Source organism: Pinus tabuliformis, chromosome 2_1 (genome assembly GCF_031772625.1).
Source record: "Pinus tabuliformis cultivar Carrire ecotype Pingquan chromosome 2_1, CPIR1, whole genome shotgun sequence".
In the NCBI taxonomy this organism is placed as follows: Eukaryota; Viridiplantae; Streptophyta; class Pinopsida; order Pinales; family Pinaceae; genus Pinus; species Pinus tabuliformis.
In genome coordinates this window covers 851,220,965-851,242,093 of record NC_142299.1, presented here as the reverse complement: position 1 = coordinate 851,242,093, position 21,129 = coordinate 851,220,965, and the positions used below count along the sequence as shown (strand labels likewise).

General features: G+C 38.6%; 1 protein-coding gene across 1 annotated transcript in view; it reads right to left on the bottom strand.

Moving 5' to 3' along the window:
* LOC149203327 (putative receptor-like protein kinase At2g42960) overlaps window positions 1–19,747 on the bottom strand; it is a 28,590-nt gene extending 8,843 nt beyond the window's left edge. Inside the window, exons 1-5 of the mRNA XM_089401829.1 lie at window positions 19,178–19,747; window positions 18,398–19,083; window positions 18,150–18,254; window positions 17,858–17,980; window positions 17,445–17,615 (exon numbers count right to left, since the gene is read on the bottom strand). Of these exons, the coding sequence (XP_089257955.1) occupies window positions 17,445–17,615; window positions 17,858–17,980; window positions 18,150–18,254; window positions 18,398–19,065 (1,067 nt within the window). The 5' untranslated portion in view covers window positions 19,066–19,083; window positions 19,178–19,747. The remainder of the gene's footprint in view (window positions 1–17,444; window positions 17,616–17,857; window positions 17,981–18,149; window positions 18,255–18,397; window positions 19,084–19,177) is intronic.
* Between the last annotated feature and the right edge of the window lie 1,382 nt (window positions 19,748–21,129).

Sequence of the window (21,129 nt, the reverse complement as noted above, 5' to 3'; positions counted from 1 at the left end):
CCACATTCCAAAAATCGATATGAGGAAGTTTGATGGCAAGGATCCCGCCACATGGATATTACAGATGGAGCAATTCTTCGATCTCAATAATGTGCAAAACACACAAAAGGTACGTATGGCAACTTTATATTTGGAACCAAATCAGTTTGTATGGTATCAATGGCTTTGTTCTCGTAAACAATTTATCACTTGGGCAATTTTTACGGAAGAATTGATAACACATTATGAGGATACAAAAAGCAACACTTTTTTTAGCCAATTGATAAGTCTCAAACAAAAGGGTTCAATAATGGAGCACATTGAGGAGTTCCAAAAATTGAACATAAGGGTAAAAGATATTCCAAAGGAGCATAGGATTGATGTGTTCATAGGGTCTTTAAAGGATAATATCCAACATGATGTGCGCCTTTGGGAACCTGATTCATTAGAGAAGGCATTCAGGTTAGCAAGAAAAATGGAAAGCAAAATTATGGCAACTAGGAAGCATACCATTCACAACTATAAAGACGGAAGTGTTGTTGCCCGTAGTCTTCCACAACCTACAAGGTTGACACCACAACAATTGGAAGAAAAAAGAGCAAAAGGGCTTTGTTACAATTGTGATAGCAAATACACAAAAGGTCATAAGTGTGCTGAGAAGAAATTATTCTACATAGATTGTGAAGAGGAAGAAGAAAAGGAGCAAGAAAGGTCAAAAGAAGAGAATATATTCCAGGAACAAAGCCTAGATGAAGAACAAATAAATCCGACCATATCTTGTAATGCATTGGCGGGAATTACCACTCCTCAAACCATCAAGATAGAAGGACAAATCAAGAAGAAAAAGGTAATAGTGTTGATTGATTCAGGAAGCACCCACAATTTTATTCATTGTAGGGTAGCAAAAGAATTGAATTGCTTCCTATATCCAGCACCAGAGTGTCAAGTGATGATTGCAAATGGAGGAACAATAAATTGTTCTGGAAAGTGCCATAATATCAAGCTATCCATGGGAGAATATGTATTGACTAGCCCAATGCTTTCCATTCCAATGGGAGGTGCTAATGTTGTACTAGGAGTCCAATGGCTACAATCCTTGGGTACAATAGCTTTTAATTTTCAAGAACTTTTCATGAAATTTTCTGTGGAAGGAAAGGAAGTTGAATTAAGGGGTATTGCAGGGAAACCAGGAAAGATAATCAGCTCTAATGGCATGACAAAGCTTCTAAAAAAGGAGCAAAGAGGTGTAATTGCACAATTATGTTCGCTAGATGTTTCCACATTGGAATCATCTATTTCTCCAGATCTCCAAAAAGTCCTGGACAATCATTCCAAGGTATTTGAGACTCCCAAAGGTCTCCCACCTATGTGTGATCATGATCATGCTATTCATCTGATTCCAGGAAGTGTTCCTCCAAACATCAGGCCGTACAGATATCCATATGTCCAAAAAAGTGAAATTGAACGTATGGTTGCAGAAATGCTAGAGGCTGGTATAATTCAACCGAGTCAAAGTTCTTTCTCAGCTCCAGTAGTATTGGTGCACAAGAAGGATGGATCATGGCGCATGTGTCCAGATTATAGGGAGCTCAACAAGCTCACTATTAAAGATAAGTTCCCCATTCCTGTCATTGATGAATTACTGGATGAATTGCATGGATCAATTTACTTCACCAAGTTGGATCTTCGTTCGGGATATCATCAAATCAGAATGAAGATTGAAGACATTCCGAAAACGACATTTAGAACTCATGAGGGTCATTATGAATTTTTGGTCATGCCTTTTGGCCTTACCAATGCACCTTCAACATTTCAAGGTTTGATGAATTCAATTTTCAAACCATTCCTTAGAAAATTTGTGTTGGTATTTTTTGATGATATACTAATCTACAGCAAGTCTTGGAAGGATCATGTTGAACATGTTGACAAGGTGCTACAACTATTGGAGGAGAAACAATTATATGCAAAAAGATCCAAATGTTTCTTTGGAGTCCAGGAGGTGGAATATTTGGGTCATATTGTATCTCATGAAGGAGTTAAGGTAGACCCTAGCAAAATTAAAGCCATTAAGGAATGGAAAATCCCCACATCCATAAAGCATCTGTGAGGATTTCTTGGGTTGACAGGGTATTATCGCAAGTTTGTTAAGAATTATGGGAGAATAGCAGCACCTCTAACAACATTATTGAAGAAAGATTCATTTTCATGGACTCCGGAAGCAACAAAGGCCTTTAAACATCTTAAAGAGGCAATGTGCCAAGCACCGGTCTTAGCTACACCAGACTTCACAAAAACCTTTATTGTGGAATGTGATGCTTCAGGAAATGGAATTGGTGCTGTTCTAATGCAAGATGAAAGACCCATTGCTTTTGAAAGTCATCCAATCAAGGGAAAGCTTTTAAGAAAAGCTATTTATGAGAAGTAAATGTTGGCAATACTCCATGCACTTAAGAAATGGCGACCCTACCTAATGGGAAGACACTTCAAGGTAAAAACGGATCATGATAGCCTTAAATACTTTTTAGAACAAAGATTATCCTCTGAAGAGCAACAAAAGTGGGTCACAAAGATGTTGGGTTATGACTTTGAAATCATCTACAAAAAAGGGAAGCAAAATGTGGTGGCAGATGCACTCTCAAGAAAGGATGAGGATATGGAAGCATTGTTGTGTGCCATTTCTATTATCCAACCAGATTGGATAAACGAAGCAAAGGAGGAATGGAAGAATGATGAAGAAGTGTGGGCACTTATTCGAAAGCTACAACAAGATTCCAGTACTTCTGATACATTTAGCTGGAAAAATGATTCGTTATGGTACAAAGATCGCTTATACCTCTGTAAGAATTCCCAGCTAAAACAAAAGATTCTTATGGAATTTCACACTTCTCCCTTAGGAGGGCACTCGGGATTTTTAAAAACTTACCACAGGGTTAAGAAGGAATTTTTTTGGGATGGCCTTAAATCAGATATTCAAAAGTTTGTGGCGGAATGTTTGGTTTGCCAACAAAATAAAGTTGAAACAATTAAGACACCGGGTCTATTACAACCTTTATCCATTCCAAGCCAACGTTGGGAGAAGTTTTCAATGGATTTTATCATAGGTTTACCCAAGTATGAGGGAAAGAGTGTCATCATGGTGGTAGTTGACAGACTTACCAAGTATGCACACTTTTGTGCATTATCACATCCATTTAAAGCCAGTACAGTTTCTACTGCATTTATGGAAACAGTTCAAAAGCTACATGGAAACCCAAAGATTATTGTAAGTGACAGAGATCCCATTTTCACTGGAAATTTTTGGACAGAATTATTTTCTTGTCTGGGTACTCAGTTAGCTCATAGCTCATCTTATCATCCTCAATCTGATGGGTAAACTGAGATAGTAAACAAATGTTTGGAAGGATATCTTCGTTGTTTTGTATCTGATAAACAGACACAATGGGTCAAATGGTTGCCTCTGGCTGAATGGTGGTATAACACTTCCTTCCATACATCAACAAAAATGACCCCATTTATGGCACTTTATGGGTACCAACCACCATCAATCACATCATATTTAATAGAAAATTCTAAGGTTCAAGCAGTGGAACATCACATCGAACATCAACAACAAGTCCTCCAACTCTTAAAGGATAACCTCGTGTTGGCACAAAATAGAATGAAACAACAGGGAGATCAACATCGCAGTGAAATAAGTTTTGATGTAGGTGATTGGGTATTCCTACGGCTACAAGCATATAAGCAACTGTCCCTAAAGAAAGCTAAGAAGGATAATAAATTATCACCAAAGTATTATGGTCCCTACAAGGTGTTGGAAAAGATTGGTACTATGGCATACAAATTGGAGCTTCCTGCAGCTTCTCGATTGCACCCAGTTTTCCATGTTTCATGTTTAAATAAGGTTATAGGCGACAAGCTCCCAGTTCAAACAATATTGCCAGAACTTGATGAGGAAGGAAAAATTATATTGGAACCGGAAGCAGTCACAGAAACAAGAATTCGACAGCTACGAAATCGATCAATTTCAGAGTATCTTATCAAGTGGAAGAACTTATCCGCTGAAGATTCCACATGGGAGGATGAGAATTTTATGCAGAAGTATCCAGAACTACTCAAGCGTTGAGGACAACACTTTTTTGAAGGAGAGGGGCATGTTGGGTCCCTATAATACTAGTGATTACCCCATTACTATTGTAGTTATACCCCTTATTTATATTGTTGTGCCCCTATTACCCCCATATTATTATTTCTGTGCCCCATAGAATCCCTCTATTGTTATTTTTGTGGCTTTATATTATTATTGTTAGGTCGGCTGGATTATATTGTGACTCCTTAGACTCCTATATATAGAAAGGAGGTTTTGTCATTTGTATCATCCAAGAATTGTTCATTTATGTAATGTAAAGGAGGTTGCCCCCTCGAAGAGGCTGAATTCTAAGGCGTTGATCTATCTTTTCTATCTTTTCTTGAGCTGGTTTCATAACAATATAAGAATCAAAACCAGAGTTTGACCTGATTCGGACAGTAATGTCCAATCTGATCCAAACTTTAATTCCAAAAGGTTGATTTTGAATTGCATTAAATTGGAAACGGGGATTTCGATTATTGGGCAGGCGGAGGGTTGTACCAGACATTACCTTGAATCGCCCTCCATTGTCAAAGAAATGTGAAGTAGGGTCTGAGACAGAAACCCTCTTCGGGGGTGGTGTGCATTCCTCCAACCGCTATAACGTTCGAGTTGTTGATCGACCTGCAGTTCTGGGCATCCTCCACAGAATCAAAGGTGATAGAATAGAAGCATGGGAACTTGTTGGAAAAAATGGAGAACCCGACACCAGTTCCGCAGGCCACTAGTCCCTTGATTTCCGCTTGATTTTCACTGTGCTGGGCTTTGCTCACGCTTCTGCCGACTTCTTCCCCGACATTGTAGTACTTATCGGTGCCGAGATCCTGGACCTCGATACCCTTTGATCGGAGGTGTTCGATAAGGGAATCTTTGAGCGTGCAGCCGAAGTCATCAGCTCCTGCAATGATCTTGAGAGGCTTATTGCCGAAGTCATCAGCTCCTGCAATGATCTTAAGAGGCTTATTGGCGTCAGTGCTTCCCATTTTCCTGGACCGCCAATGAGGAGGGTTTGGGAGGTTGGAAAAGCAATGAAGGGAGCGAGGGTAGTGTCGAATGTAGAGGGAGGAGTTTGTGCAGACAGGTGCATGCACCTGGACTTGGGATTGTGCTGCACCCAAGTGGTGTCTTGGAACTCTGACCTAAAATGCGTAACCACTGGCGGTAAAATTGGCAGTAGAAACCACACGGTTGAAATTGTCTCACCTGATCGAACGGAGCAGGGTAAATTGGTTGACGATTGTTGATGCACAGAAAGGCCTATCAGCTTAAATATTAATTTAAAGTCATTTAAATATATCTTAATTTTAAAAATAATATAAAATTTGAAAAAAGTTTTTTACTTTATAAATTTAATTATGCTTCACTTATAATAAATCTCAAATTAAATTAAATTTATATTAATTATCTAAAATAAGGTAAATAAAATAGGGAAAAAAATTCCTTGCCATTCATTATGAAAAACAAAACAATTACTTTTTTTTAATTATTAAATTAGATGCTTATTAGTTTTTCTTTCCATCAAGGGAAAGTGAATTTATAAGAATTTTTCTTTTCTTTTAAATATTCTTACTAAAATAGATTCTCCCACCTGTGTGTGTCACAAACAAAACAATTATTCTAATTTGATGATTAAATTAGATGCTTATTATTTTTTATTTCCGTCAAGGGGAAGTGATTTTATAAGAAGATTTTTTTTCCCTTTTAAATATAGATTCTCTCACCGGTCTCTGTCACAAACAAAACAATTATTCTGATTTAATGATTAAATTAGATGCCTATTAATTTTTTTTTGTCTATAAGGCGAAGTGGATTTATAAAAAGATTTTTATTTTTTCTTTTTCTTTTAAATATTCTTACTAAAATATATTCTCTCACCTGTCACTGTCACATCTCTGGTAAAGCAAGAACAAACATGCTACGATGTTTTCGGAATTGGAAAAGAAAACATTGAAAAGAATAGTAAGTCTCTAAACTTTCGGAAAATATTTACTTTTATTCGCAATCGAAGTTACTGGTAGAATAAACTTTAGTACATCAACGAAGAGTAAATATGACAAGAAGGTGTTATAAAAAAATGTCAAGCACATTAGTCCGGTTGGATTGACTACATGTGAGACTGAGAAATATGAAGAGGCTTCTGTTGTAATGCTGTCATACAACAGGCCCGATTCTACCATGAAGCAATTCATGAAATACAACTCCAATGCCCATGATGTGCAGTCCATCTTTCTGTCTTTCAAATGTGCTGCTTTTGCAAACCCGGAGAATAAGTGTAATCAGAAGAATCATACAATATGCAAATGCATTGTATTCGAGAATGTGCATAAGATCACGGTCCTGCTTGCTCGTCGGATGCCTGGAACACTCAAGCTATTGCATGATTCCCATGAGTGCCTACTACCATGTGTGGGCTGCCTAACAAATGGCTGCCATGGATGCAACGAGGGTATGTTGTATGTGGAGCGATCGGGAGGGGGTGACCCTGAGCAGACTGATGACTTTGAAAGCCTTACATTGAAATCAGACGGTGCCGAGATCAAATTTGCTCCTCCAGTGTGTGAAATGCTTGAGGATCGCGATACCCAAAAAGAGTGTACACGTATCTGCATTCCACTACGTCGACCAGTGAATGATGAGTGGACAAAGCTGCTGACCACATCTTTCATGACTAAAGACAATGAAGACAGAGGAGTGAGCGCCATGGCTTCGGATGCCATGGAAAATTACACGGCTCAGGAACTTAAGGGTACTCGCATGGATTGGACTAGAGGAAGAAAGAATCTGAGAGGAGGATTGAAAGTAGAATTCAGGACTGCCTCCTTAATATTGCCAAGGTTGACAGAGATATTAATCAACCTTCTATTAGTTGGATGGTTCAGGGTTGATGGTTTCTCTACCTCTATGGTGGCAAGAAAGGCTGTAAAAATTTATTTGATGGGCAGAAAAGAAAGTGGATTTGCCGCCAATGTATTTCTAACCACAGCCCTGCTGAAGTCTAAGGATACCGAGTCTGGTGATGTCAACCCTACTGAAAACGACACCCATATTTGCCAACTGCTAACCTTTCGAGGTCCTCTTCTAAACCTTAGAACCTTGTCACTTATAGCAGGTACTGTTAACTTGCTTTGCTCCATTTTTTGGGCCGTGTTTATGGCATTTGAAGGAAGCCGTGGTAAATGGTATGATATACACTCCATCCCACCCTCTATACCTACAGTTGCGCTCATAATTGTAGCCATTGGTATTGCTTTGGGCATGGACTGTTTGCATTTTAGTTTGTATTGGAGGGATAGAAAGGAGAGAAAAAAGAGTATACCAGAAAATACTTCAGAGAAGCCAAGAAACGCTCTTCCCATAATGCCAGTTTGTGCAGTGATAGTTGTTGAGATAATGTGCATTGCGTCAGGCAGCGTAGCACTAGGAGTTCTTGGTATAAAGCCGTTTAAGAAATGGGTATATAGTGTTGTGCAAGCCCTGGTTTGGGTGAAGTGGGGAATTGGCAGCTATCTTCTTGGAGAATTATATTCAGAATCTAATTCGGAATATAATTGGAAGAGTGGAATTCTGGTGTATTCTTCTTCCTTCTTCCTCAATTTTATGTTGGCTGCAGTTCGGTGCAGTTGGCACTACTCGCCACAGTTATAGTATGTCTGTGTGAGCTTTGTAATTAGCATTAAGCAGAATAAGGCTTTGTGAGATTTGCTTTTCAACCTTAAGCCGATCATAATCATGTACCCTAGTGAATCTGAAAGCTTTGAGTGGATTATAGGTGTTCGTGATATTTGAGTGTATATCACTTTTGTATTTCCAATTGATTTGAGATAATCAAGATAATTAATGTATTTTATTATCTTTCATAATAAATCTCAAATAAATCCGGCTTTCTTCATGTTTTTCATTGTTTTTATGATGAATTAAATAAATCAAATCCATCTTTCTTTTTGAAGTTTGTGATATTTGAGTCTATATCACTTTTTTTTATCAATTGATTTAAGATAATCAAGATAATTAATATATTTTATTATCTTTTATAATAAATCTCAAATAAATCCTACTTTCTTCATGTTTGTATTTGTTTTCCTGATGAATTAAATGAATCAAATCAATCTCTATTTTTGAATGTTTTTAATAGTATAGTTTAAATAACTTTTAAATTAGTTTAGGAAATAAATTCTCGTAAAAGTATAATAATATAGTAAATTGTTAGTCTTGTATGGGCTACTTGCAAGGCTTCCAATATTACCATGTTATTAGTGGATGAGATAGCTCAATTGCATGAAGTGATTTAAAATATTGTTTTTAAATCACTTCATGCAATTGTCCTGACGATGAACCACACTTGTTGGTTCAAAACGCGTCGACAAATGATTTTCCATGTGATTTTCGCCGAAAAATCTCTCTCTTAATTGATATGGATCACAGAAGCCTGAACTCTAATATTGTTTTTATCAAGATTTAGAATTCAATTCTAACCTTTAGAAGACTATGTTCGAGTTACTTGGTTGAACTTTACCATCACTTATCGTTTACAGGAGAATGAATTAGCAATGAAATTAAATTGAGTTTTTGAAGATATAGACCATATTACATTGTTATGAGATGGAGAATGCATAAAAATGGGAGGAAAATGTGGACCTTGTTAATTTGGGTTAGAAAAATATATTTCATGTGCATCACTTGACATGAGTCTCTTTGAGACACTTTATGAGACTTGTAACACCTATTGATTTAGAGTGATAAACAAAGGTTTGGATATTGAGTAACAATGATCTAGCTAGATATGTTAAAAGATATGGATGAATAAATTACTAAGATTAAATAGCATTTGTAGTAAAAAAAATAAACTTTTTATGCAAATGCACATAAAATTCAAAAAAACTTTTAATTAAAGAACATGTATTTTTAATAGTCAATTTGAAATATTGCTTAAAAATTCAAAATTGTATTAAACTTTCATGTAAACATTATAACTCACTTAGAATTTTAATTTAAAATTTAAAATAAAAATAAATTATGACATATAAATCATTATTAAAATACATATTATATTTTAATATTTTTATTTTAAAAATATGTAAATAATCCAAAAAAATATTTTATTATCTTATAATTTAAGTTAAAAAAAATCATGATAGAATAGAAATGCATCATTAACACAAACGTCACATCGTTCTCAAATCAAATCATAGCAAACGTAAATATTTAATTTAAAAGAAATTGTGATAACAAAATACCCCATTGAAAATGGAAATATAAAATATGATCAAGGGTAACGTCCACATTGGTTTGTTAAACAAGTGCAACTGCGTAGCGGCAGTCCCTGCCTATAAGAGACTATGCATGCACTCCACGTAGTTGTGGTTCCATTTTGCATGCACTCCACGTAGTTTAGTTTTGACTATGAATTTTTTTAGGGGGTGAGGTATAAAGTCATGAAAGGTGGGAGTTGAGTCAAGTTTATATCAAGACTAACAAGATGGCAGCGGGGCAGCTAGTCTATTAGCTAATGTATATTCTATCTTATATCCTGGAGAATAATCTAATTAAAAATTAGTATAAAAATTTATATACAAAAAGAAAAAAATACTTAATATATAATTATTTATCTCTTTTATAAATTTATAAAGATAAATAAATAAAAATAATTTTAAAATTACCAAAAAAACAACATTGTACCATAGCATAAACAACGTGATAATATTATAGTAACGAGAATTCATTTAATATCACTCACTCGTTGTCATTACTAAGAGTTTAATGGAATCCATGAATTTATTATTCACTAAGAGTTCTAAGCAACTGTACATATTTTAAATAAATTTATAAGTTCCGTGGAGAGAGAAACTGTGAAGTGGAGAACAAACGCCCTACCCATCATGCAGAGGCCCACGAGTTAAGTATTGTGTGAGTGAAAAGGACACGTCCTATCAAAAGTTTTAGAAGATGGTCGCTGAGTTGTAACTCTATTCATATGGCGAACATGCATGATGCATGAGCTGTGTCCACCATTGACAGTTGTAATACACAATACGATATCAATGCCTGAATCAACAACTTCATTATTATTTCCATGAGCCCAATACAATGTCCCCTGAAACAGAAGATGGGTTTCTTTACCTTTCGTCCATGGAAAATGCCAGAGAAGCACTCCAGAAAATTCAAGCATAAAACCTAGAGAATCCATGAGTTCAGCTGGAGAATACAACAACCCAGCTGAAGAATACAACAGTTCAGATGCTTTTGGTCCACTCCTGCCGAACAGATAACTGGTGCCTCTAGGTTGAGTCCAGCCTTTGACACTTTTGAGGATTAAGATCAAGGGCTCTCGCGCATGAACCAAGATTTGATCTTTTTTTTTTAGCTTGTTTACCATAGAGACAGTAAAGTAACAGTTTGTCACTGAGTTCCAGCGGCTCAAGTCTGAAAAATAGAGTAACGCGGAGATCAAGGAGATGTAAAAATCATGGGTGAAATTGCATGGGATTACATGAAATGATTCAGGCCGATTTGGAAGCAGTTCCAACCCAGCTTCAACTGATTCCAGCGGTTTTAGAATTACACCATATGTACCTCCACACACTAGAAGGGCTAAAACTACAAATTTGGAACGATGGAAATGCCGAAAAGCTTTGCAAATTCAGAGATAGTGACAAAGCGTTGCAAATTCAGAGACAGTGACAAAGCAATACAATGCCAAAGTGTAGATGATCATTGCTTGGACTCAATTAATGGGTTATTGTGGAATCTTTACATGAAAAACAGGTCACAACCTACACCTGTAGCTTTTGAACTTTTAATTTGTACAGAACATTATTCACTGGTAAGAACTTTTATTTACTAGTGCTTTTGAACTTTTGTTTGTACAAAACATTATTCACTGGTAAGAACTTTCATTTACTGGTAAGAACTTTTAGTTTGTACAGAACATTTTTTACTGGTAAATGAGGTGTTTTTTAATTTTAAGTTTTTACAGAACATTATTTACTGGCAAATGAGGAGCTTTTGAATTTTTCGTTTGTACAAAACTGAATTTTTCGTTTGTACAAAACATTATTTTTTTTTTAACTGAAACGGTTGTACTTTATCGAGAATTCCAAGTTGGGCAGAGCCTAATCAACCAAATTACAATTCATGGCTTTACATGGGCACCTCTCCCAGTTAAGGGATGATTGCCATTTTCAGAGTGCCTGTGTTTATGCTGATCATTCCACTTTGCTGAGTGCAGCCTGTATTTGCCAATCTGTCCGCCTCCTTGTTTAAATCTCTGAGGATATGAAATGTTTGCACCGAGGAGAAGTCCTTCAAAATTCTGTTCACTCTTGAGAGTTGTTTATTTAATAAGGGGTCCTTCAACCATTCCTTACTTATTAATGCCTTTATCAACAATTCTGAGTCCCCAAAAATGATGATTTCTCTTTGGCTTTCTTTTCTGGCTAATTGACAGGCTTTTAAGAGACCAAGAGCTTCTGCCTGGTTATTGGTTTTCGTTCCTAGGCCCCAACTGAAATCTTCTTTTTCTCCATTCGGATAGTAAATTACCCCTCCTGCTCCTGATTTGCCTGGATTGCCTTTTGAAGCGCCGTCAAAGAAGATAGTGCACTCGCCCTGGGATTTCCACCACTGCTGAAATCTATCCTCGGGTTCTCGGATCTGCCATCTTTCCTTGTGGGTTGGCCGAGTGATTGTTGAAGGTCTGATAATGAATGAGAAACCGTCCAGCCAGGCCTTTTCCTCTGTTCGAAGGGAATTGTCATCTTTGACTGAAGCATAATTCAGGGTTTCAAGAAGGAGTTTCTTTGCCTGTTCTGCCACTTTTTCTGTTGATATTTCATTTTGGTTGAAGATAGTTTCGTTTCGGGCAAGCCAGAGCTTCCAGCATACATATTTTGGAGCAGCAATCCATATCTTGTACCATAGACATTTGCCAGCAATGCTGTGTGGGTAACTGGCTTTCCAAGTGGTGAACATTTCTGCAATCGTACAGTGAGCTGGGGGTCTCACATTTAGTCCAGTCAGAAAATTAATCCAGACCTTCTTGGCATACTCACAATTAATAAACAAATGATCTGTGGTTTCCAGAGCATTTTTGCATAGAACACATCGATGGGGGCCTGCTATGTTTCTCTTGCTCAGGTTTTCTCCAGTCAAGATTTTGTTATGGAACAGAGTCCAAAAGAAAAAATTGATCTTAGGAATGCTAAAACTGTCCCATACCTGCTTCCATACTTCTTTCGGATGAGGCGAGTTCTTTTTGCTTTGCATTTGTAGATATCCTTGCCTTGCTGTGTACACACCCGTCTTCCCCCATCCCCAGGTGTCTTCTTCGTCTCTATGGACTGGAGCGAAGTCTGTAATCGCCTTTTTAAGAACGTGAAGCTGAGTGGTGAGATGCGCTGGAGCCTTGGGGAAATTCCAGCGTTGCCACTCTCCTCTGTTATCCCAGCCAGCTATGTCTTCGATCTTACGGATTCCTTTTGACTGTAGCCATAATCTTAACGCTGCGATTTCACTGTTTTCTTTGAGGGGAGGGTGTCCCATGACTCTGTCTTTCCATAACATAGTGTTTTTGTCGTTCCCAGGAATTTTGTACAGGTGAGCTTTGAAGAATTCGATACCTTTGCTGCATAGCTTCCAGGCTTGCGTTCCTTTAGGGGCTTTCTCCGGATTGAAGGTTCTGATTGGCTGTTGTTTGAAATATTTGTGTTTTAATATCAGACTGACAGGGTGACTAGGCTCTTCAAGCATTTGCCACAGTAATTTGCATCCCAGTACTATGTTTGCAAGGAGAGGGTCTCGTATTTGGAGGCCTCCTTCCTCCATAGGTCTTTTCATTGTTTCCCAATTTATTAAATGAAATCTATTGTCATTTCCTCGCCCTCCATTCCACAGGAAATTTCGCATAAGACTGGAGATCTGGTCTGAGATTTGCTTTGGAGCTAACATTAAGGAGGCCTGGAACGTTGGTAGTGCCGAGAGTACAGCTCTAATGAGCGTGAGTTTGCCTCCTGTGGTGAGCCAATAACCCCCCCAACTTGCAATCTTTTTCTTAAATTTGGAAATCACCTCTTCCCACAGTTGATTCCTGTTGGATCCCATTGTTATTGGGAGACCCAGATATTTGAATTTGTCCCAATCTGCGTATCCATTGAAGCCCAGGTCGCTGGCAATTCTGTTGATAGTCTGCTGATCTGTGTTCCACCCATAGACAACACTTTTCCTTTCGCTGATTAACGCTCCAAAGATGCTGCAGAACTTTTTGAGAATGTTTTTGAAGGAGTTCGCAATTCGTGGTGATGCGCCCCCAAGCAATAGTGAGTCATCAGCAAACAGCTCATGGTTCATTGGATCGATTTCCTTCACAAACCTGATTCCAGGGAGGTTACCATTTTGTTTTTCCAAAGTTAATTTTCTGCTTAGAGAATCTGCCATCAGTATGTAAAGAAATGGTGACAAAGGGCAGCCCTGCCTCAGTCCCCTAGTGGCTAAGAAGAAATCTGCTGGTCTACCGTTTATCATTGGGGCTATCCAGATCTTTTCTAGGCATGCTTTGATTAGATTTATAAACTCTTGATTGAAACCAAAGGCTGTAAGGACCCTGTACAAAAAAGAGCGATTAACTCTATCAAAAGCATTACACATGTCCAGTTTTAAAAGCATACCTTGTTCTTTGCGTGAGTGGCTCGAGTGCAAAGCTTCTTGGACTTGAATAACATTATCCAGAATGTGTCTTCCTTTCACAAATCCCCCCTGAGCTGGAGAAATGAGCTTTTGCAAGAGAGGCTTGATTCTGTTCGCCAGGAGTTTGGACACTATCTTGTAGGACGCATTGCATAGATATATCGGCCTGTACCTGTCAAAAGATCTTGGATTTGTCTCCTTAGGAATTAAGGCGAGAAAGGTTGAGTTAATTCCGCCCCCGATCCTTGCCTTCCTCATGAATCCACGTATCATTCTGAGGAGGTCTGGTTTGATTAATGCCCAACAGATTCTATAGAAATGAACTGTAAAACCATCGGGTCCTGGCGCTTTGTCAGGCTCCATAGACCACACAATGTTGGATACTTCTTCTTTCGTTACTGAGCTCATGAGGTTTTCATTATCCTCCGTACTAATTAGCTTTGGAATGTTAGCAAGGAACTCTTGTGTATCTTCCTCACTCCCCTCTTTTTCTGCTGTAAGTAGAGTTTGGAAATGGTTTACAACAGCTTCCTTAATTTGGGTGAATCCTTTGCAAACCTGTCCGTTAGATAAGGTGATTTCTGCTATGTGGTTCCGACTGAGTCGAGCTCTGAACTATTTATGGAAATATGTGGTATTTATGTCCCCAGCTTTAAGCCACAGACTACGAGACTTTAGGCGCCAGTACTCTTCCTCATTTCTAAAAGAACAATATGTTTTCCTTTGTGCAATTTTTCCTTGATCTAATTCCGTGGAATGGATGTCTTTCTCTTCCATATCAAATTGAATTTCTTCCAACTGGGTGACAGCCTCTTTCCTCTGACTGATGGGAGTTTTCAAAGGTTTCTTTATCCATTCTTTAGGAGCCTTTTTTGTATTTTTTATTTTTTGCTCCCAGAGATAGCTTGGGGAACCTGAGACTTCTGTACTCCAAGCTGCTTGGACTGTTTCCATGAATCCTTCTCTTTCCGCCCAGAGAGGACTGAAGCGAAAGGGGAGGGGTCCTAAATCCTCTTCATCTTTCAGGCAGAAGAGGACAGGTTTGTGATCCGAGCTGAGCTTTGGAAGGATCTTATTAATGACTATTCTTTTTCCCATCATTATAGAGCTGCTGACAAGGAATCTATCCAACCTTGCTGCAATATGATTTTCTCCTGTTCTATTATTGGTCCATGTGTATTTTCCTTTAACCGGCTTGAAATATACTAAATCCATCTGTAATATTATGTTCTCCACTGTGGTAAGAAAAGGGTCCCTTGAGTAAGTCCCTCCTCTCTTCTCTTTAGGGTCAAGAATTATATTCAGGTCACCTCCTATTATTATGTTCCTGGGATTGGTGTGGTCTAGAAACTCTGAAAGTGTCTTCCAGCACTCTCTCTTTTCCTCGTAGTGCACAGGAACATACATATTAAACAAGGCTATGCTGAGATTGCTTGTTATATGCCGTAGTTCTATAAATATCCAATGCTGGGTCTCGAATGATCTTTCTAGAGAGAAGGAGTTTTTTGCCCAGAATGTTCCTATTCCTCCTGACGTGCCTCTTGCACTCACAACCTTTCCATAGTCAAATTTCCATTTGGTGTTACAGGTGCTTAGAAGGATCTCCCCTTCTACTTTTGTTTCTTGAAGCATGAGGATGTCTGTGGGTTCCATTTTCAAAATATCTTTTATGGCTTCTGCTTTTGTGGGATTCCCCAAACCCCTGCAGTTCCAAGAGACCAGCTGCATCATTTACCGCTTATAGGGGTAAGCCCTCATCCTTTGGAGGCCCTAGGCTTGGTATTTCTCCCAAATGTCATTTCTATGGTGGCTTGACTGCCGAGGGTTTTTTGTCTTTCTGACTCCTCTTCTCTAGTTTCCCTGTTTGTTCTTCGTCCAGCCTTTTTTGCTGGCCTTTCAAATGTTTCATCATCTGATGAGCCCATGTTCTCTGTGGTTTTCTTCTTTTGTTTGATAATATCTGCATAGGAAGGGGAGGAAATATTGCTTGGGGTAGGGATTGAGTTATTACCTGGATCTATGGTGTCGTTATTCTCCAGCTGAGGTGGATCTTCTTTCTCTGCCTCTGGAGGATCTGAAGGCGGCGTGAGAATTTCAAAGGGGTTTTTGTCCCCCTCATTGCTGTTTGTGTCTCTGCTTCCGGTGTTTTGATTGCTTGTACTTCCATTACCTGCTTTATTCTCTGTCTCTTTGGCCTTATTTTTGTTGCTCTGTCTGTTGTTTGTAGGTTTCTTTGCCTGTTTCCATTGCTCTCCCTTTTCCTTCTCTGTTGTCTCCTCGTTTCTCTTTTTGCAGTATCTTGCGAAGTGCCCGTACTCATGACAGTGTCGGTACTTGAAAGGCAAATGTTCGTAATCGAGCTCTTGGATATGTGTCCAGTCTGCCACCGATAGCTGTATTGCTTCCGGTAATCCTATTTCCAGGTCAACCTCCACGCAGATCCGAGCGCAGGAGAATTGATCCTTCCTTGGGGCCTGATCTATGTATCTCCCTAGTGCATTGCCGATGGATTGAAGTGAGTTTTGGCTCCAGCAATGAAGGGGAAGATGCGGGAGGCGCACCCAGACAGGAACAGCCTTGGGCACATCTTGTGCTGGGTCGAAATCTGGAGACCATTTGTTCAGGTAGAGGCCTTGAGGGCCCATGAAGTATGGCCCATTTCTGAAGATCAGGCTTCTGTCCTCTGTATTTTCAAACAAGAAGACGAAGAACCCTTTGCCTACGAAGTGACTCTTTATTCCTTCGTTAACCAGTGGTAGCCAATTTCTTTTGACCCATTCTTCGACTGCTCTCGGGGATGGCCACAATCCGGTAAACTGGCCAATGAGGCCTCTTTCTGCGAGATTCAGCGCTGATCTACAGGTTTCCTCCACTGGCAAGGTCACCTTGGGGATACTGTCCAGTTTTTTAACAAACTTTTGCTGCGGGCCTGAGGGATGGCGTTTCCCTGCAGCAGCTACTAGAGCTTTGAAAGCTTCGAGCTCCGGAGGTAAGGGAGGAGGGGCCGCAGGGCCACCTCCAGGCTCCATGGGGGAGATCGCGTGAGGGGGAGTTGCTTCAGACGGCGCAGCTAGGGTAGCGCAGCGCAGTTCCACTTTCTAGACTTGTAACTCTAAAATGGTCCTTAGGAATTTCAATTTTTAAAAGGAATGTTTTTTTGTACAAAACATTATTTACTGGTAAATGGTAAATGAATTTTTTGTTTGTACAGAACATTATTTAATGGCTACTCCCAATCTGTAACTCATGAGTCATATTCTAACGCAATTATATGTTACAGTGTGTTTGAATAATGTTGAAATCATGTGCGCTTTCAGTGTATTACCTCTGAAAAATACGGGGTATATCCTCCTTCCCTCGAGCCGCTCACGCCCTCCCAAGCGCTGGAACTCCTGTTGCCACTGCTTGTGCTGCACGATTTTCTTTCTATTAGAACTTCTGCAATAACTATGGTCTTTCCTGAAACACCTGAAATACAGGTAGACTTAGATGCACGTTTAATCAAGTCTTGGGATATGGCAGGTCACACTCATCCATGGACAATGGCTGAAGAGTCTGCCTGCTGAATAAACCTTATTTATTGTAACATGGAAGAATGGACCTAGAAAAAACAAATAGCAGTCAAATCAGAGGAAAGTTGGGAGAGAGAGTGTCACTGTACCCAAATGTACCCATTACTCTCGTTGTAACATGGCTCTTTCCTGATCCAAGAAGCTTTGCTAAACCAAAATCAGAAACCTTTGCATTGAATTCATGATCTATCAAGATGTTGCTTGATTTAATATCCCTGTGAACAACCTTTGGTTCTAGCGCCTCATGCAAATATGCCAATCTGCAAAGAATGCAATCAGGCTTTCAGAGCTAAAATGATGACAAGGAAATTAAATGCACGTCAAACAGGTGGTTGCCACAAAGTTTTTAATTCAATAATAGCCTTGAAGAGAAACAAACTTACAGCCTAATATCATATCTCAAGTTTTAGATCGTATCCAATAAAAATATTTAATGAAGTACAGTTATCTACGCATAACATAGTGGGAAGAATAATAAGAAGAAAGATAACAGGACACAGACGCTTTTGCAGTCCCAAAGATAATTTTCATACGGGCCTCCCAAGTCAGAAAGCCCCATTGCCTCATAGCTCCGTGAAGCCATTGCTCCAAATTGCCATTATTAACGTACTCATATACCAAAATCCTGAAAGGAAATAAATAGTGAACATCATTGTAAAATAGAGAATAAGAGAACAGTGCATTAGCACTTTCGCAGATAATCAGTTCTAGTTCTTGCATATACTATTTTTTTATACACAATAAAAGCGTGAAAAAAAAATGCTCCACATGAATCCTGCATTAATAGTTTGTACCTGTGAGTTCCTTCTACACAATAGCCAAGCAACCGTACAAGATTTTTATGTCGGACACGGCCAATGGCCTCCACTTCCACCCTGAACTCTTTCTCTGCTTGGCCTCTGAAACAAATCACAGAGAATCAAGTAATTAAGAAAAGAACCTCCAAAAAAGAGTACATACCTGCATTTTATAACAAGAAAGGTTTATTAAGAAAGCAGAACAGCAAAGACTGCACACATTATTTCAAGATAAAACAACTTACAAATTGTTAAATAGGTTCTTAACTGCAACTATAGTTCCATTTGCAAGCTGACCCTTGTAGACAATTCCATAACCACCTTCACCAAGTACGTTTTCCTTTGCAAAATAACCTGTGGCAATTTCTAGATCTCTTAAAGTAAACCAATAACCCCATCCAAGATATGAGACTTCAGGCATACCACTCATCGGTGAAGCTGTATTCGTTGCAAAAGATGAGGAGCCTCTATAAATAGAATGTGCCTCTGAGCTTCCCCCGTCTACTGATTGTGAGACTCCTCCCTTCTGTTGAAGAGAGGAACCCCCTGGACTACTCTTCTTTGCATCAGAAAAACCCTTTACCCCCACGGGCACCAAAACTTTGTCCGAATTTTTCTTGCTGGAATTGCCCTGATTAGTGAAGCTAATTGCATCACCTTGGGGAGGATTGTTAATCCCTTTTCTATCAACCTTTACTTCTTTTATCTCCTTTGAAACTTTTGGGATCTGGTTAATGGGCAGCTTTTCTAGTATTCTCCTCGACTTTCTCCGAGAACCAAGCCAAAGAGATAACATAAAGAGAATTAAGAAAATGAATGTTCCAACAGCCAAACCAATCAGGACCCAGAGTTTCATCCCAAAAATGGATGTCTTCTTGGATAACTGAGCATTCAAGAACCCTCCAGACGACATTTTTAAAGTCTAGTTCCACTGCCAGAGAACAGTAATTTTCAGGCAAGGAATAGGAAGGTAACAATCAACATTGCATTAAACCAAGCAATGAAGTAAAATGAAATCATCATACCACGAACGTTCTATCAGTGCCAATTGCCAAGGTAAACAGCTAAATTCCCCAGAAGCGCAGCTTGCATCTGCAACCAAACTAGACAGGACACACACTAAACCCATGTTTGAATGCGAACCTTTATAAATATCCCATCACCAGCCAAAATTGCTTTTACAAAATTAAATCTGTGTTATGGTCGATAGGTTTTCACCGATAATAATCTGAAAGTAGAGCTTGTCCGTTATGGACTTTTAGGGAACCTTACTTCAACTTTTAAAACTTACTGAAGCTACATTGCAAGAATAACAATTTATAGGTATAAACCAATTTAGCAGCCCGTGCCTGCACACCCAAATGCTTTTGGCAGGCATAATCAAATGACACTTCCTGATTAAGTATGCATGGTATCGATCTAAGCCTAATCAGTAAAAATAGCATTGGCTATGGTTATGCGCAGAGGATAAAAAGAATTGACAATTGAGTTTAAAACTGTGGCTCTGCTACCTGTAAATTACAAAGTTGAAGAAACAATTTTTCCTTGAATAACGAATCCAAAACTAGGCTCTTGCATTGTTGGGGGCATGGGGATTAACAATGTACAAGCAGCAGTAATTAAAAGACGAAATTCAGCACCATAATATGAAAAAAGATTGCAATTTCGGCAATTGAAAATCACCTCTCAGATATGTGGATTACTCGGGTGGTCATGAAATGAATGACCATGCTTGAATTAAGAAACTCCCCTGAGAAAAATATCCCATAGTGCCCAAAGTCTCTGTATTCTGCCCTAATTGCCAGGAACCCCTGAAACATTTGCTAACATGCGCGCATGTATGAAAAATGTGTTCGCTAACCTGAATGAAGATAGATAACCTGAATGAAGATAGAGGGCGGTGAATGAAGATAGATAACCTGAATGAAGATAGAGGGCGGTGGAATGAAGACATGTCGACAGCTGTAAACAATCGTGTCAGTGAACGATGACAAGTATAAGGGTGTTGCGTTCATGCAAGGTCCACATGCCAATTTTGAAACTTAGGATAAATTAAGTTGCCCACACCAAACTAACATCGGGGCAAGTGATGCGGGCAATAAAAGGGTAAATACAAAATTTTGGCTAATTTTTTTTTGCATAGAAACTGCCCAACATAAACTTTGATTAAATACTAAATAATCAGTACAAATTTACGGTCAACGCATGAATTAATAGTCAGTCAACCGCCGATCGAACGCACGCTAATAGTCCCTGCGCTGTCGTAGGCAGGGACTAATAATGCTGCATCTAAACTAGTGCATTTTTTATAAGGTAGACAATGTAATATTGTGTTCACAACAAATAAATCATCCATTTTAATTGACATGTATGCGTATGCCAAATGGAGAGTGCATATTATAGTACAGACCGAGATAACAATTTCAGGAAAAATACTAAGCATTTTTTGATCCTACGTGACACATTGATGTTATTCATGAGTTTCAGATTAAGAAGCATAGTTGCTCTTCACATTCCTTTTGAAAACCTTCTCATAGGTGTTATTCCCAGTTATTTTGAAAAACTGATAATAAGGTCAAAGAAACTAAACTTCATTCTCAGACTCACTTAACAATGAATGCTTAAATTTTGAAAGAATGACTTGGAGTTATTGGGAATTTGGTTAAGAACTTCTATTCTCTTATTTCAAATAAATATGGGAATCTTCGTCATTAGCATTGTGATTTTTAGCTCGATAGGCGTCTTTTTTATTGGAATTGGAATTGGGCACTTTAGCATTTTACTAATTAAAAAAATTGATAAGACTATTTAAATTTAAAGATGCCAGTATATTCTCGTTATTGACATAATAAAAAATTAATAGGACTATTTAAATTTAAAGATGCCAGTATATTCTCGTCATTGACACAATATCAATGGATGGAATTCACACCACTAACTTCCTTGCATATCTAAATGACATGATTAAACCTTGTTT